This window comes from Haliotis asinina, chromosome 9 (genome assembly GCF_037392515.1).
Source record: "Haliotis asinina isolate JCU_RB_2024 chromosome 9, JCU_Hal_asi_v2, whole genome shotgun sequence".
In the NCBI taxonomy this organism is placed as follows: Eukaryota; Metazoa; Mollusca; class Gastropoda; order Lepetellida; family Haliotidae; genus Haliotis; species Haliotis asinina.
Window position 1 is genome coordinate 51,829,828 of NC_090288.1, and position 15,833 is coordinate 51,845,660.

At 36.8% G+C, this 15,833-nt stretch overlaps 1 protein-coding gene across 1 annotated transcript in view; it reads left to right on the forward strand.

Moving 5' to 3' along the window:
- The window catches only part of LOC137295802 (NUAK family SNF1-like kinase 1), a 72,356-nt gene that overhangs the window by 27,744 nt on the left and 28,779 nt on the right, over nucleotides 1–15,833 (forward strand). Inside the window, exon 2 of the mRNA XM_067827354.1 lies at nucleotides 565–685. Within this exon, the coding sequence (XP_067683455.1) occupies nucleotides 565–685 (121 nt within the window). The remainder of the gene's footprint in view (nucleotides 1–564; nucleotides 686–15,833) is intronic.

The window sequence follows — 15,833 nt, forward strand, 5'->3', positions numbered from 1 at the left end:
TGAATCTGAACTGTCAGTGTAATTCTGTCAGTGTGATAGATTGAGTTTTAGATTGAGTGACATGGGTGTGGCATTGTGTTTATTCTATGTGTTCTTGAAGCTTCCTATTTTTCCAACATTGTCCTTGTTTCTAGACAATCATGATTTCATGTTGAGCCCAAATTTGGTACACACTGAAAACAAATTTAACATTTTGTTCTTGCTGAGATGTCATTTACGTGCTTGATACGTATATATGATATTTTTGAACTTGAAGAGGGACCAACAGATATTTTCTCTCAGTGCTGTTTGAAGATTAATTTCTGTAACATCAAGATAAAGTGAAGATGACAGGTGTTGACAGAGGTTATGTCAGTCCGAATATTAGCAGCATCTCTCTCTCTCTCTCTCTCTCTCTCTCTCTCTCTCTCTCTCACTCGCCCACTCACCCACCCACTCACTCACCCACTCACTCACCCACTCACTCACTCACTCACTCACTCACTCACTCACTCACGCTTTGTGATATACAGTTACTATTTAATCATTATTCATCAGTTGTAATTATGCATGTTGATGTTGCAGGTTGCTATCAAGTACATCAAGAAAACGAAGATCCATGATGAGACAGACCTCAACCGCATCCGTCGTGAGATCGGCATCCTATCCAGTCTCAAGCATCCGCACATCGTCAATATCAGAGGAGGTAAGTCATCACACACATTGCTATCAAGTCCTTCCTGTCTTTGTCAGTGCTTGTATATTATGCAAATACTACTGTCATGACAACTACGTAGAGGTGATTGACATCGGGTTCTACTGTTTATGACAAAAATAGAAAGATGACTGACATCAAGTGCTACTTTCACAACAACTAGAAAATGGCAACTGGCATCAATTGCTACTGTCCTGACAACTACAAAATGACAATTGGCATCAAGGGGTACAGTTATGACAACAACAGAAAGATTACTGTATATATGAAGATAAAGAAAACAGACGGAAACTAATATTTTACTACCATCAAGGGGTCTTCAGAAAATAAAAGAGAACTCATTTCCTATTAAAATTGAAGAAAATAAAACACACTAAAGAAAAATATTGAATGATATCGAGAAATAGATCGGGAAACCATATATATCAATTGCGAAATCGTTTTAGAACAAGTAAATGCATCTGGTTGACTGGTATTGAAAGAGTTGATATTACTGTGCCGATTATATTTTTCCTAGGGGAAGAGAAATGCAAAATTTGCAAAATATAAACTATCGCAGAATATTTCAGGTCTACAGTACCTGAAGAACAGAATTTTAGGGAAATACACAAGTTTCCTACTGGTTCTCCATGTAAATATGTAATATCATTATATATGGTTGCTGATAGAGGAAGTTGTTTTTAGCTGGTTTATTCCAAATAATCCAAAATATTTTATCTAATCGTGAAGCAATGTCACATGATTAGATGCCTGTCAGTGCATCTATTTAATGCATTTCTGGGTGGCATTGAAAGAAATGCCTGCAACTTTTGCTACAGAATATTTGGAGTCTGTTACTGAGCTGCTCATTGACACCATTCAACGTTTACCCTTTGCATTTCTCTCACTTGAAGTCAAATATCAACCAATCACACTTGAGTTAGACAGACAAATTGAAAACAAAACAACCCCTGAGAAACCAGTTCAGACTGAAACAGGAAATCTGACCATGCTGGATTAACAATTAAGTCGAAGTTCAATCCAACACAGGGAAAGTGTGAAATTCAACAGCAAGCACAGCGAGTGTTACATAATTTGAATTAGGCTGAAAATTGTTACGACTTCCAGGAAGGAACATATAAATACAGCCCAGGTCCTACTCTAGAGGAGCTGTACATTTAGCCAGTCAATGCAGGGAAAGTTGAATGCTTTAATACTCTGCAGCACAGACAAATGTTGAGATAATGGAGGGTGGGAATTCCCGCGGAGGTGGACACATACCTGGGCTTTAAACGCTCGTACTGAACAGGCGACATTGTTGGCTCTAATGTTTGGAGGTGAGACAAGGAATGGCTGTAGCATAGTTGAACTGTTTCTCGCAGGGATGTTCAAATGAATGTATTTCCTTACACCATATTTGCCAATTCTTGCTAATGCATGACTTTGGTTTGAAGTCTTTGTACGTCTAAACACATTTTGGTCTTGGACTTTTGAGACCCTTAAATACTCAGAGTCGAAGCCATGGCTTTATCTGCAAGTGGGTTCCTTAATGATCAATGACATGAAAGAAAGATATATTTATCAGATACCTTGTTGCACATGCAGCTGGACATGCTTCTGGCTGGGACCCAAAAGAAACAACTTTTCACATAATATTGTGTGATGTCAGTTTTTCAAGCCATCAAAGACAAAAGTGCTTCTTGATCAGGATTTTACCTGGCTTTTAAGCAGTGCCTGTTGTAAGAAGCACTGCGTTCTTTCCAGGGGTCATCAGTACAGCTCAATGAGTTATCCAAGACGGCATCTTTTACTCTGGAAGTTAACGAGAAAAGAAAGCTTCAGGACAGACTTAAGTGTATAGACATGCAACTGAAGAGTATGGACATGCAAATTGTATACAGTATGAATTTTGTGTCAACTGAATCACATTATTTTGAACACATAAGTAGCTTTGTTCCCATTCCTGGGATGTTTCGGAAACATCTTGGACTGACTGGTTATCACATGGAATATGACTGTTTTCAACACAGTGATAACTATTTTGAAAATGGTGATCAACAGTGACAACAATATTGAAATTGGTTCTCAACAGTGATAACAACACTGAAATTGCTTTTCAACAGTGGTAACAATATTGACTACTTTTTTCAACGATCCAACCCTGTCGTTATGGGTTCAAATCCCAGCTCACCCAGATTTCTGGGTTTGTGTGAACCATATACACTTGTGGATCTTAACAAGTGGAAAATGTCTTACATCTCTTCTTGCTTTCCTTGCTTTTAAGCTAATATATCATGAGTCAGTGTGTTAGGATGTCTTATGCGAAAAATGTTAATGGACTGTAACTTGGCTAAACATGTGAAAATGATTTATGAAAATGTCAAGATCTCTGTATGATGTTTCCTGTGTGAAACCAACAGGCCAGTACATTTTATACATTAGATTTTCATCCCTACTCATCTCGCTACAAAACATGGATGCCTGGGTAGCCTAGTGGTTAAAGCCATGCCGAAAACCTGAGTTTGATTCCCCACATGGATACAGTGTGTAAAGCAGCATAACTCACTCACTCACTCACTCACTCACTCACTCACTCACTCACTCACTCACTCACTCACTCCACCTGTATCATGTGCTCTCATTAAGTACATACACACAAAGAAATTTAAGGACCATCTGGTTTATTAATAGTATGGTAGTTAAACTGTCATTGCATGACATAGCATGACAGTGTAAGTGACACATGAAAATCCGAGTTAGAATTTGTTTTCAGCAACCCATGCTTGTCGTAAGAGATGACTAGCAGGATTGGATAGTCAGACATGAAGCATTGGTTGACATTGGTTGTACCACCATTAAGTAGATCGATGCTCATGCTGTTGATCACTGGATTGTCTGGTCCAGGTTTGAGTGTTTTTTAGACTGACATGCTATGGTTGGAATACTGCTGTGTGCGACTTAAACAACCAACCAATAACAGTTTAACTATAGGGTATGGAATGATGAAAATCGTGCTGTCGTTAGCATCATATGAGTATATATCTAATTCAGTATGGCCTGATGTATTCAGATATACATTTAGTTTTCATTCAATTGGGTAGTTCTGACTGCCTTACAGAAAGTATTCAATTCTGAAAGGATTTTGAATTACTTAGGCATATATATGTGTATTTAATGTACATATTGATGGACAGAAGTTAAACATCAGACAGCACTCGAATACCTGCAACCATTGTCGTATTTAGGTGTTGGCATACTAAATACTGATCAACATATATACTTGTTGAAAAATTCAAAAGAACTGCATGCGTTTATTTGTCACAAAGAATTTGTGCAATAAACTTTACACATGTTATTTGAGTAAACTAGTTTAACCAGTTTGAAGTTCATGGGCATGTTGTCGACACAATATTAGACCTGTGTTAAGGGATACAGATTGGACAATAGCAGCCAGCCCCTTCACTCCGTAATGGCTGCAGTCTCACTCTGTATAATGAATGAATATGCAGATATTTGAACTGTGAATGGGAACAGTATAATGGATGACCTGTGGAAACAAAATAATTGATGGTTCTTTTTTCAAGCTTCCTTTTTGGCGAATGAACATGCTATGCAGAATAAGTGTTAGCTGAACTACCTTGACAGGAGTAGAAGATATTCAGTGACAATCATGGTCTAAAACATGTCAAAGTTAAAGATACATAGCTGTGAACGTTAAGCTTGATATATGTGTATGTGATATGTATTGGCCGAAATTATCAGGGATCATTAGGAATATTTTAATGGAATGTCGTGCTCAGTCCTAAATCCAGAAAAAGATCTCACAAATTATGACCATAGCTTGCAAGGACATTAAAGCATGGCTAACAGTTATTACATTCAGGTTTAATTTGTATTAAAAGGAGAGGCATGAAACCATTAAAATTAAGATAAGACTTGTATGTCAGACTGATGTTTTATGAACAGCACTGCTTGAAAACAGTGTTAGCATCTATGTTGAAACGTCACACATACATGTTTTGTGACAAAAAGCTGTATCTCCATAGAAATATCCTCTTTGGTTACTCAGAGTGACATTTTGTTTTGATCATTAGGTGTTCCTGTAAGGTGATTAGGACTAAACCCTGTGAATATAGTCTCAACTCTTGACTGGAATACTTGTTCATTTTATGTGGGGAAAAAGTCATTGTGATTAAGGCCACACATTACACATTCTTCAAATCTGATGTCTTTATCAGTCTTTCTATGTATTGAGAGACCATGACGGACTTATTTGAGAAGTTGTACCACCAGTAGTATTCAATCTTACCATTTTCAACTTTGCTTTACTTGAGGAGTTGTCCTTTTATCCAGTATGACAACTTTCACCTTTGTCTTCATTGAGAAGTTGTCCTACCTGAGTAGTGTTCAATATTACACTTTCACCTTTGTCTTCATTGAGAAGTTGTCCTACCTGAGTAGTGTTCAATATTACACTTTCACCTTTGTCTTCATTGAGAAGTTGTCCTACCTGAGTAGTGTTCAATATTACACTTTCACCTTTGTCTTCATTGAGAAGTTGTCCTACTTGAGTAGTATTCAATATTACACTTTCACCTTTGTCTTCATTGAGAAGTTGTCCTACCTGAGTAGTGTTCAATATTACACTTTCAGCTTTGTCTTCATTGAGAAGTTGTCCTACCTGAGTAGTTGTCCTACCTGAGTAGTGTTCAATATTACACTTTCACCTTTGTCTTCATTGAGAAGTTGTCCTACCTGAGTAGTATTCAATATTACACTTTCAGCTTTGTCTTCATTAAGAAGTTGTCCTACCTGAGTAGTGTTCAATATTACACTTTCAGCTTTGTCTCCATTGAGAAGTTGTCCTACCTGAGTAGTGTTCAATATTACACTTTCAGTTTTGTCTTCATTAAGAAGTTGTCCTACCTGAGTAGTGTTCAATATTACACTTTCAGTTTTGTATTCATTAGGAAGTTGTCCTACCAGTAGTATTCAGCATAAAAACTTTCAGTTTTGGTTAAAGTAAAAATACATATTAGTGCACATTTCTGTAGTTTTATTTTCTGTCCACTATGCAAACATATCCCATGGTTTTCCTGAGAACTTTGCTTGAGACTTCTGCCATGTGCTGGTTTGTTTCTGGGATCATTGTCCATCAAATCCCGAACCGTTCTGCCACAACGTCTGTTCAGCAAACTCTTGGTGATGTCAGTATGGAGAACAACCGCAGAATGTTAAGAGATGTGCCTATTTTATAATTTGTCATTCATAAAAACACAGGACCATCAAACAAGACTCTCTGTCAGCTACAAAAAATGGCAAATGTTGTACAGAAAGCTGATCAGCTCAGCTTTACAACAGGGTCAGGTGAGAACTACTGAGAGAAATGTATGAAAAGATAGCCTATGCCCTAGCAACCACACTGACATTCAGACTCTGAAACATGTATGTCCCATATGTCCCGTGCAAGTCTATATATCCCATATGTCCTGTGCAAGTCTATGTATATCTCATATGTCCCGTGCAAGTCTATATATCCCATATCTCCCGTTCAAGTCTATGTATATCTTATATGTCCCGTGCAAGTCTATATATCCCATATGTCCCGTTCAAGTCTATGTATATCTCATATGTCCCGTGCAAGTTTATATATCCCATATGTCTCGTGCAAGTCTGATATGTAGCAAGTTGGGATTGATGCATTTTCAAGAAATGAATTAAGTCTCTGGGCTCCTTTTATTAGATTTTATCAAGATAGTTTAAGAAATGTTTTTATCTGTAAAATATATTTATTTCAGAAACTGGATGTAAGTCTATTTAGCAACATGAGGTATATGCTAGACAGTTCAAACTGTGACATACCAATTTCTTGTTTATTTATAATGAGGCCCTTTGAAATTATCAAAATGTTTGATAAAACCCTCAATAAAGAGACAATCTTGATGTTATTATTATTAATATGCTGTATGTTTGGTTGTGTTTCTGTATATATTTGTTTGGAGCATTGCATCGTAGGGAATAACAAGTTAAGCATGCATATGATCACTTTGGAATTGAACACAACATGAATCTTCCCTAGAAAGGGATTTCTAGAAACACTGCAAAAAGTATGATAATGAATCAGTTTCTTTTGGTATTAATTTGGTATTGGGTTATGTTCAGGTACATTTTGGACTGTACTATGGCTTACCTAATAGGTCATTGAACAGTGACGTCTGGATTGTATTTTGAAGTAATCATCTGTCATGTTATTTTATCAGCAAGAGATCACTTCTTTGAAATCAGTTTGTCTTTGTATGTGTGAGTAAATCATATCTTTCAAAAACTGATTCACGAGAGCAATGAAATAAAATATTGTTTAATTCCCCCAAGATCTCCATCAAAAATGTCAAGTCGGTTTGATGACATACCTATTGAGATTTATGGCTATGCTCCAATTGTGTTGTATCTGCCATATCTGTTGATCAATAAGTGTCACAGGAGATATTAATGAGGCAAAGGAACCTCAATAACCTTATAGCTGACCTCAGCTAATTTGGTTAATCACCTGTTTGAGTGACTTCATACCTGAGGTCTTGCTGCAAGAGGGGACCTCCATGTTGCCTTGATGTCAACATCACTGTGTGTTATTGCCCCGCAGACCAGGATTCCGGGAGCCAGGAAATTAATTGTTAAGTCTGGCTTGTTGGAAATGAGCCGGAATTGCTTGCAGCATGATGTTTCATATTGCTGACATGAGAAAGCTCCCTGTGTTAGGTTTAGTTCAAAATGCATGTAGAGTCTTGATGGATTTCTTTAGTTTTGTCTCTGGCTGACCCTGACCCAATAAAAATGTCCTGGTTTGGGGGACCTAATGAAGAAAATGAAACATGAGTGGCTTCAGTTCATTGTGTTCTGAACAGTGCTTTGATTAAGCTGTTACATCAGCGAGTGAATGAATGTAGTTTTATGCTGCTTGTAGAAATATTCAATAGACATTATAGTGGGGAAACGAAAAATGAAAATGAAAAATAGGTCTGTTGGTTGACGAGCAAATGACAGTTGATTTTGGTTCCCATCAACCACACACAGTTGTGATATTGCTGGAACTTTCAGAATCTCAACATTTCCTCACTCTGAATGTGGAAACATCTAAAACTTAACCTTCTACTAGTGCCTAGGGAGGTGATATGGGAATAGTCTGTCTGTCTTGGTTAGAGAGAGGTAGGTCTGCTTTATGGGTTTTTCTTTTGGCTGATTATCATATCTATAGTCCCAATTGTCTTGAGGCCTTCTACCTTCAACCAGTGTTTGTTCTAGTGTACAACATCCCTCAATCCTCTAGCTGTTCCTGAGACTGCTTTCCTTACAGCCAATAACAATGTTACTTCCTTGAATGTACAACTAATCACACCCTGGTAGATCAACAAAATGTTTGTACATCAAACAAAATTAGGTAAATTGATTGCTGCGTAACAAAAACACCTTTCAGTTTGTCAGGAATTAGCAGTGACGTTTCTTCCCCAATTACATGAGGGGCCACTCAACTCTACCACACCCAACTTCTCAAAATGGATGTGGTTAGCTCAGAATTAACTTCAGTTTGTTTTGTGTAAATTTAGCTGTTTGATCGGAAGATTCTGCGGAGTCCAAGAAAGGCTTTATTTTCCGTAAGACGTCGAGACTGTAGACATTATTTGCGGAACAGCACAAGAGCGAGGGCAGGGGACGTGGTACTCGGGCTAATCCCTAAAGAAAAACAAAGGTTTTACATTTGATCATTCAAAGCGGTGAATTGGGGGCTCGTTTATATATTAAGGTGTGACCTGTTTGTATGTTGCCGCTCGGCCACTGAAAAATGACACTCATGCTGACTGTTTCTTTGGGCTGAAACTGTATCATGTTGTATAAATGCCAGCCATCCACAGCACAACATTTGCAGGATTTGAATAAATATTTGTGAGAGTTTATTAGATTTGCCTGTCCAGTTTTTGGCAAAGATTGTGATGGTTATTAAATATGTCTGCAAATGTTGACTTTGAAAGTCTTTTGTTGTAGGTTTTGTAATGGATTTTGTTTAGATTTTTGGATTAGCTCTTTCAAACAAAGAATTCTGGTGGTGTTCTAAGGATGGCGTTAGAATTCCTGGAAACCAGTGATGATGGAACTGTCTCTTGTGTATTGATATACGGATCATGTTTCTGACGTTTGTCGTGTGATGATGCGTCTTTTGTGTTTGTTTCAGCATTAACATTTCTTGACCCTATGATTTTTGTTGTGTCAAAGCTGACACATGTGGTATCGAAGGATTTGTTGTGTTGGTAGGAGGTATTAATTAATTCTTTCATCCATCATTCTGACATACACTTCTGTTTGAAACAGTTCAACGCTGAAATTCCATACTTCTATATGTTGTATACATGTATTACAATGTATTTGATCATATTGTGAGGAATTATTAAGTTTGGGTATAACCAAATGTTCTTGTTTTGCCTGAGCGTCATAAAAAGAAAATATTCAGTGATGAGTTCTTTTACTGAAAGAGATGAAGTTCAAGAGACATTTTGCCAAGGATATTTTTTGAATGATTCAGTCTGTCTGCTGCTTTTTAGATTTAATACCAGTATTTGAAGGGTTGGGGTCGTTGAGTTGTTAAATAGCCGAGCGGTCAAAGCGTTCACTCATTCCACCTAACATCCAGGTTCAATGCTCAGCTGTGGTATGATGTCTCTCACCAAGATATTGATGAAGAATACCTATGATAGACGCATAAGCTCTCTGCAATTAAATCTGTTTCGTCAAAACGTTCTGCACTGAAAATGTTCTCCCCATGAACTCCCCACATTCTCAGATTGATCTATTCAAGACTCTTTTGCTATTTGTGTTTCTAGTTATTTTTTAAAATGTTTAGGAAAAGACCATTTCAAAAACTTTTCTATTTATTTTCAAGGAACATTTTCTTTCGGATGCAAAAAATATTTCTTTGTCAAAATGTCTGTAATGAATCATTGGACATAGCATAATGAGCCAACTGTCGATGTTTGTAGAGGCATTGACGACGAGGGTGATGTGTTGTCTCCCGGATTAGTTTGTTTTTATCGGCTCTTGACTAAGTGACCCAAACAGTTCTACCTGTTCAGAGACGACCAGCCTGGGAACATCATTGACTTCTGGAGACTGTTTTTTTTTACACTGTGGTAAAAACGTGTACCGAGCTGCAAGGTTTGAACTTTGTTTTGAAAATGTCACGACACAACATGAAAATGGGCACCATCGGTCATACGATATGTTGACAGAGACTTTGCTGCATGATGGGAAATTAAATCCTGATGACTAGGTTGGTCAAGATGATGTAATTAGTGTTTATTTGTTTGTTTGCTAAAGTCTACACTCAGCTATAGGCCAATTGTTTGGCAATGGTCTGAAAATGATCTAGTCTGGATCACAATACAGTGAATAACAACACGAACATTGATCTACACAATTGGGAACTGAGGACGTGAATCAGACAAATCAGTGAGCCTTACCTCCCGAACCCATTTGCTGCTTCTTTTGACAAGCATGGTTCCTTCTTTATGGCAAGCATATGTTGAAGACATATTCTAAGCCATATCTTCACTGATGTGTACTAAGATTCACTCATTGATTAGTTGGTAGCTTACAGATAGCTGTTGATAACATATGATTTGAACATTCAAACAGATTTTGAATAGACTACTGTTTTAACCTCAAGATTTCAGCTGTTGATTGGGATATTTTGCCACAGATGCTAAGACATATATCCAGTATGTAAACAACAATGTTTTAATTTAAACCAAGGTCTTAACTGAATAAAAAAGTCAATTGTTTAATATTCTTTCAATCACGACAGATCCTTGAGCCATTGGAATCTGGATGCACTGACATCTGACATGTCTTTAATTCAGTAGGATTAATCTTGTTCATTATTGAAATTGACAATATCGACGACTGAACTCTGAAAGAGAAATTATGTGAATTGTAAAGTGGATTTTGTTTAGAAACTTCAGTAGTATCCATTTTAGAGCTACTGCCATTTTGCTATTGGTTCTTAGTTTAAAGTTGTGAAGATATAATAATGAATTCTGAGTATAAGCTGACATGTTACTTTATCATGTTGAATAAAAATATTAATCATCCATGTTAGGGGTTGTCATGACATGCATTTTCGTTTTCGTTGTGTTGCATTTCGAAACAGATTGTTTCAAAGAACCGAATGAGCTTGGTGTAAGTACAGTTAAATGTAAAACTCAGCTTTATCGCCTATCAACAGATGCCACTGTCCTCAATCATACAACAACCTGCAAGGGCCGAATGTTACCAATGAGTTGCGTGTCAGTTGCCATGATTACAATAGTAGGATAAAACAAGATCATTCCTTAGTGTTTTACATCTTTATGCTAAAATGCAGGCGGTAAAAGTTTGACAGGAAAATTGTCATGGTAACAGCATAGCATAAAACAGTATGATTCTATAGGTTTTTTTACGTCCTTCTGCCAGATACTTGAGGTGAAATTAGAAAAAGAAGGTTTGATTTTAGTTTGATTTCATTTGACATAAAGACTTTTAAAATATTTGAATTAATGTATATTGATCAAAAGGTGTATAATGTGTCATTTTGTTTCTTCAGATGTATAAATGTTAGAAGTATGCTAAATTGGGAATAAATTGTGTGATTGGGTTTTTTGTACAATTTTTCTCTGAAAGGGTTTTATGTGTATTCAGATTCATATTTATACTGTTGTCACATTAATATTCCATGGCCAGAGAAGGTGTCAGAGTGTGTTTTCACAGTAATACTTTGAATAAAGAGATTGTCAGACCACTTACATTCATTATTAATAATTCACTTCACAAACTACGTTAATTTATGGATTATCTCTGAGCACACACAACAGAGGTCGAAACAAAATGCCCAGCCTCGGAGCTGTTCCATTAACCAACTCAATATTGCATGTCGAATGAAGACCTGTCAATCAATGTTCAAGCTATTGATTTCAACATTCCTAGCATATTTGTATGATTGTCTGTTGCGAAGGCGGAACCTGTGCTCACCAGCTGTCCGAGACTCGTAGTTACTCGTGTGGGTTGATTTACCGGTGGTATAACAGCTTAATGCACCAGGTGAAATTAATGTGATATCAACAACATTGAAAGTCAGTAATGCACATTAAGATTTTCTGCTTACCCTGTTAAGCTGTACAAATGATACCTGGTTTGAAGTAAATATTACAGATAAGGACAAAGAAGTAAATATGATTGTTGCTATGAAATGATTAATAGTGCTATGAATATCCATGAATCATATCTATTGGCTGACAGAAATTCAAGATGTTTGCTAGATAAGACAGGGAACTGATCCAAAATCAATATCCACATATTCTCGTTAGTTTGGGAAAACTCAATCAGAAAATACTAATCACAAAGAAAACATTGTGAATTTTACAAACAAGCTATTAGGAATTTCAAAATCAAATTCCACAACAAACATAATAATGATATATCTATGTAATATATCTAATAATATCTAAACAGATATTAACATGAAATGAAATAAACTCTTTAACCATAATAATATATCAAAATAAAAAATAATTCACTTACAGTGTTATATAAAATGACCGAAAAAAAAACAATGATACATAAATGAAAAAATAAACACTTTAGAAACTCATAGATTCAGGATAGGGTAGTCACAATGTCAGGACATTTATGAATATTCTTAAAAAAGTGGAACAATATCAAAGAAATCCTGACTTAATAAGGCAGACCATGGAATGAATTATGAATTGAAGTTTTTAAATTTTATCCGGGATACCCATCAAAGAACGATGAGTCAGTGTGAGGGTTTGTCCGGAATGGGTTCCAAATGGGCATGAAATAATCTATAATGTCACCACCTAAAGAGATGACGCTTTGATGGAAGAAGGATTGGCTTTGCAGAGTTTCTGCAAGAGTTTCTGTCCACATAGAAACTGTTGCCGCTAGTCTATCCCGTGTATGAGCAATACATCGGAGAGCTGACTGACAAGGTGGGGTGATGGAATAAATGATGAGAGGGATGGACTGATCATGATGTTGATGATGATTCAGTGATTAATGGAAATATGTTCTTTGTTTGATGAAACCTTTAAGTCTAATCCTGATATTCCTGTTCTGACTGAGGGATGATGGAAGTAGGCTGGCAGTGGAAGTGTTTGCATGTCATTGCAAGGGCCTAGGTTCAATTCTCCAAAATGGGATGAATGTGTGAGGGCGGTGTCTGGTGTTCCCCGCCATGATATTCTTGAATATTGCTAGAAGACCAAGACCAATCTAAACTCCTTGTTCTTTATGGGTGGATATGGCTGATGGACTGGATCGACTAGATTGACAAGTCTGACAAATTATGGTACAAGTCTGGTGAAGCAGTGTCTGAAGTCACCACGCTAACCACCAAATCAAATACCAATCTTGATGTCTACCTCTCCATCCCTTTGAAGGGCAAAAAACAAGGTCGTAAACAACTGAGGGATCATGGACACACCTATAAAAAATGTTCTATCACAAGAGACCTGGATAGAGTTAAACTGATTATTTTGTTTGCAAAATATTTTTCATACCTGCATTTCATTTAATGAACCTAATATCAGAACAAACATGTATGTTCGAAATTCAGTGAGAACATAGTTCTTTTTGTTTTCACATTGCACAGTGGGAGTTTTCACTGACCACACCTCCCTCAGGCATTGACGCTAATTTTCCTGGTTCTGTATTTTGAACCATATCATAAAAAGTATCAATGAACAGTTAACAGACATTTTTTTAAAACTTTTTCTCATTACATGTCAATCTTAATAAATTTCCTCAAATTTGTGGAACCTGATCTAGAGTATATTTCATATCTTTAAGAAAAACGAAGATGTTTGATGTAGAATTATTCTCATTCCTTACCTCTCCTAGCTCAAACAATGAAAGTCAGGCCAGGCCTGTTTGGTAGGCAATTATTAAACAGGATTTCATAAATACCCAACAAATACATAAACCACCTAAATTTGGCCCTGTCAACAGTGTGTGTATTTCATGTTTTAATTGTTAAGGTAGTTGTGAGACAAGCAGTGTTTCTCTGTTAGACATTCCTTGTAATAACAGCTCACGATTGGTTGAACCATACACATCATAGACAAATGTTTGTTTATGGCCGTATCGTGTTCAACATGACGTACCGGTGAACGCCTTCTTTGATCAAAGTGCTCAAGCTTACTGTGCTGCTTAATTTTCTTGCCAAGATAAAGAGGAATGTTGATATACTGTAAAGTGCACTGTGCAGAATTAATATTTTGAATCAATAACTGGCAGTGTAAACAAAACAAATAGTTAGATCATTTGGTGACATGTTTTCCCATAATAATGCCAGTTTTAGATGCTGATTAAATAACTATTTCTATGCTTCTAATGATAAGTTGAGGACTGAATGATTTTTTACAATATTCCAACAACATCACGGTGGGGAGCCCCAGAAATTTTCTTCACACTTTGTAAACCAGTGTGGGAATCGAACCCAGATCTTCGGTGTGGTGGGTGAACGTTTACACCTCTAGGCTACCCTACCGCCCAGTAAGTTAAGGACAGCTTGATTCTTTCATATACTGGTGCATAATCTGTCCTGTCATTACAGATTAACTAAAGTAAACTTTAATGTGTTCATTACTCCTTAAGTGGTATATTTATGTTTATTGCCATTCTTGAAGTTTGCCCTTCCTTGCGCATGTTCCTTGTCTAGCACAAGATTCCAATCATTATCCAATTGGAGCAAGTTACAGACATTGCTATGCAAACAAAAATGGAAGGGAGGTTGATAACATTTAACCATAACTTAATCATGATTAAAAAATGGTAGTGGATTTTTAAAAACTATTGAAACTAGTGAAGGATTATACAGGAATAGCATCTGGTTTAAAATGAATGATTTAATTTTTTTTTTAAAAAGAAAGCATTTCTTCTTCCAGTCTGCATTAATTATAAAAAGGATATTTGTTCCGGTGATATCAAGACCTGTTGCGAGTACTGCAAGGTGCAGTAAACTTGGACAAAGTACTGTGACTGTGTTGTGTCCCAGTCCACCCAGCTGTGAATGGGTACTCCGATAGGATGAGACAGCTTCAAAGAACTTGGTGCACCTAGTGGCAGCAAGAATTATATGATCCCCAGTGACTTGAGACTGATAATATGATGAGCCGTTGATCTTGACATCAATTGATCGAGGGAAATATACATTGAATTCTTGAGCAAGCCCTAGTTACCTGGACATGTGTGCTATATAAATATCCTATAATAATAAAAAATAATATACTACTAAAAGCTGTTAACACTTGATGACCTTGACAGATTGACTTGACATATGAACTTAGGATCTGGTTTTGTTAACTTATTGTCAACAGTAGATGACAGCTTGTTCTGTCTATAGTCATGATTGATAATTATGTTGAATACAGTTTAATGGTTCTTCCTTCACAGGCTCATGATATCGTTATCATTCTTAGTAATAATTCCTGGGTCAAGCGATCTTACCTTATTTTGAGTGGTATATATGCATTGGCACAAGAGTTGTCTCAAGATTCCATATCTTGATAAAGTGCAGTTGCATGTCATTATGATTTTGTTTAGACATGCACACCAGGGTGTCGTCATGGCGGAGGGTCAGGGCGTTCATTTCGACGCATATTCCTGGGTACATTACACTGAGGTTGTATAGTTACTGAATGCCTCTCTTACAGCATGACTGCATTTCAGTTGCCTTGTTAAAACGGGTGTTCAGTTGCCATTGTTACACTAACACACATACAATATTTCATCTAAAACGGTTAAAGTTGACTTGATAGCAAGAGATGTTGGCGTGCTATTTGAAATGGATTATGATAGTTGGAACAGCTGAAAACTAAACACACTCAGCGGTGTTGTGCCGGTTGTGATAATCCATTGTTGTATATATTGTTTGGGGAATTCTTAATGTGACATCACCTGGGGATGTAATATAAATAAGGGTCACAATTTTTTTTTTTACCTCCTGTGTGCTAAATACACATTATGTTGGACAGTGAACATTATGTCACATTGTGTTACCTAGGTAGCAGGTTAACTGTTTGCTCATCAAGCTGAGGACCCGCTGTTACAGGCCAGAGTA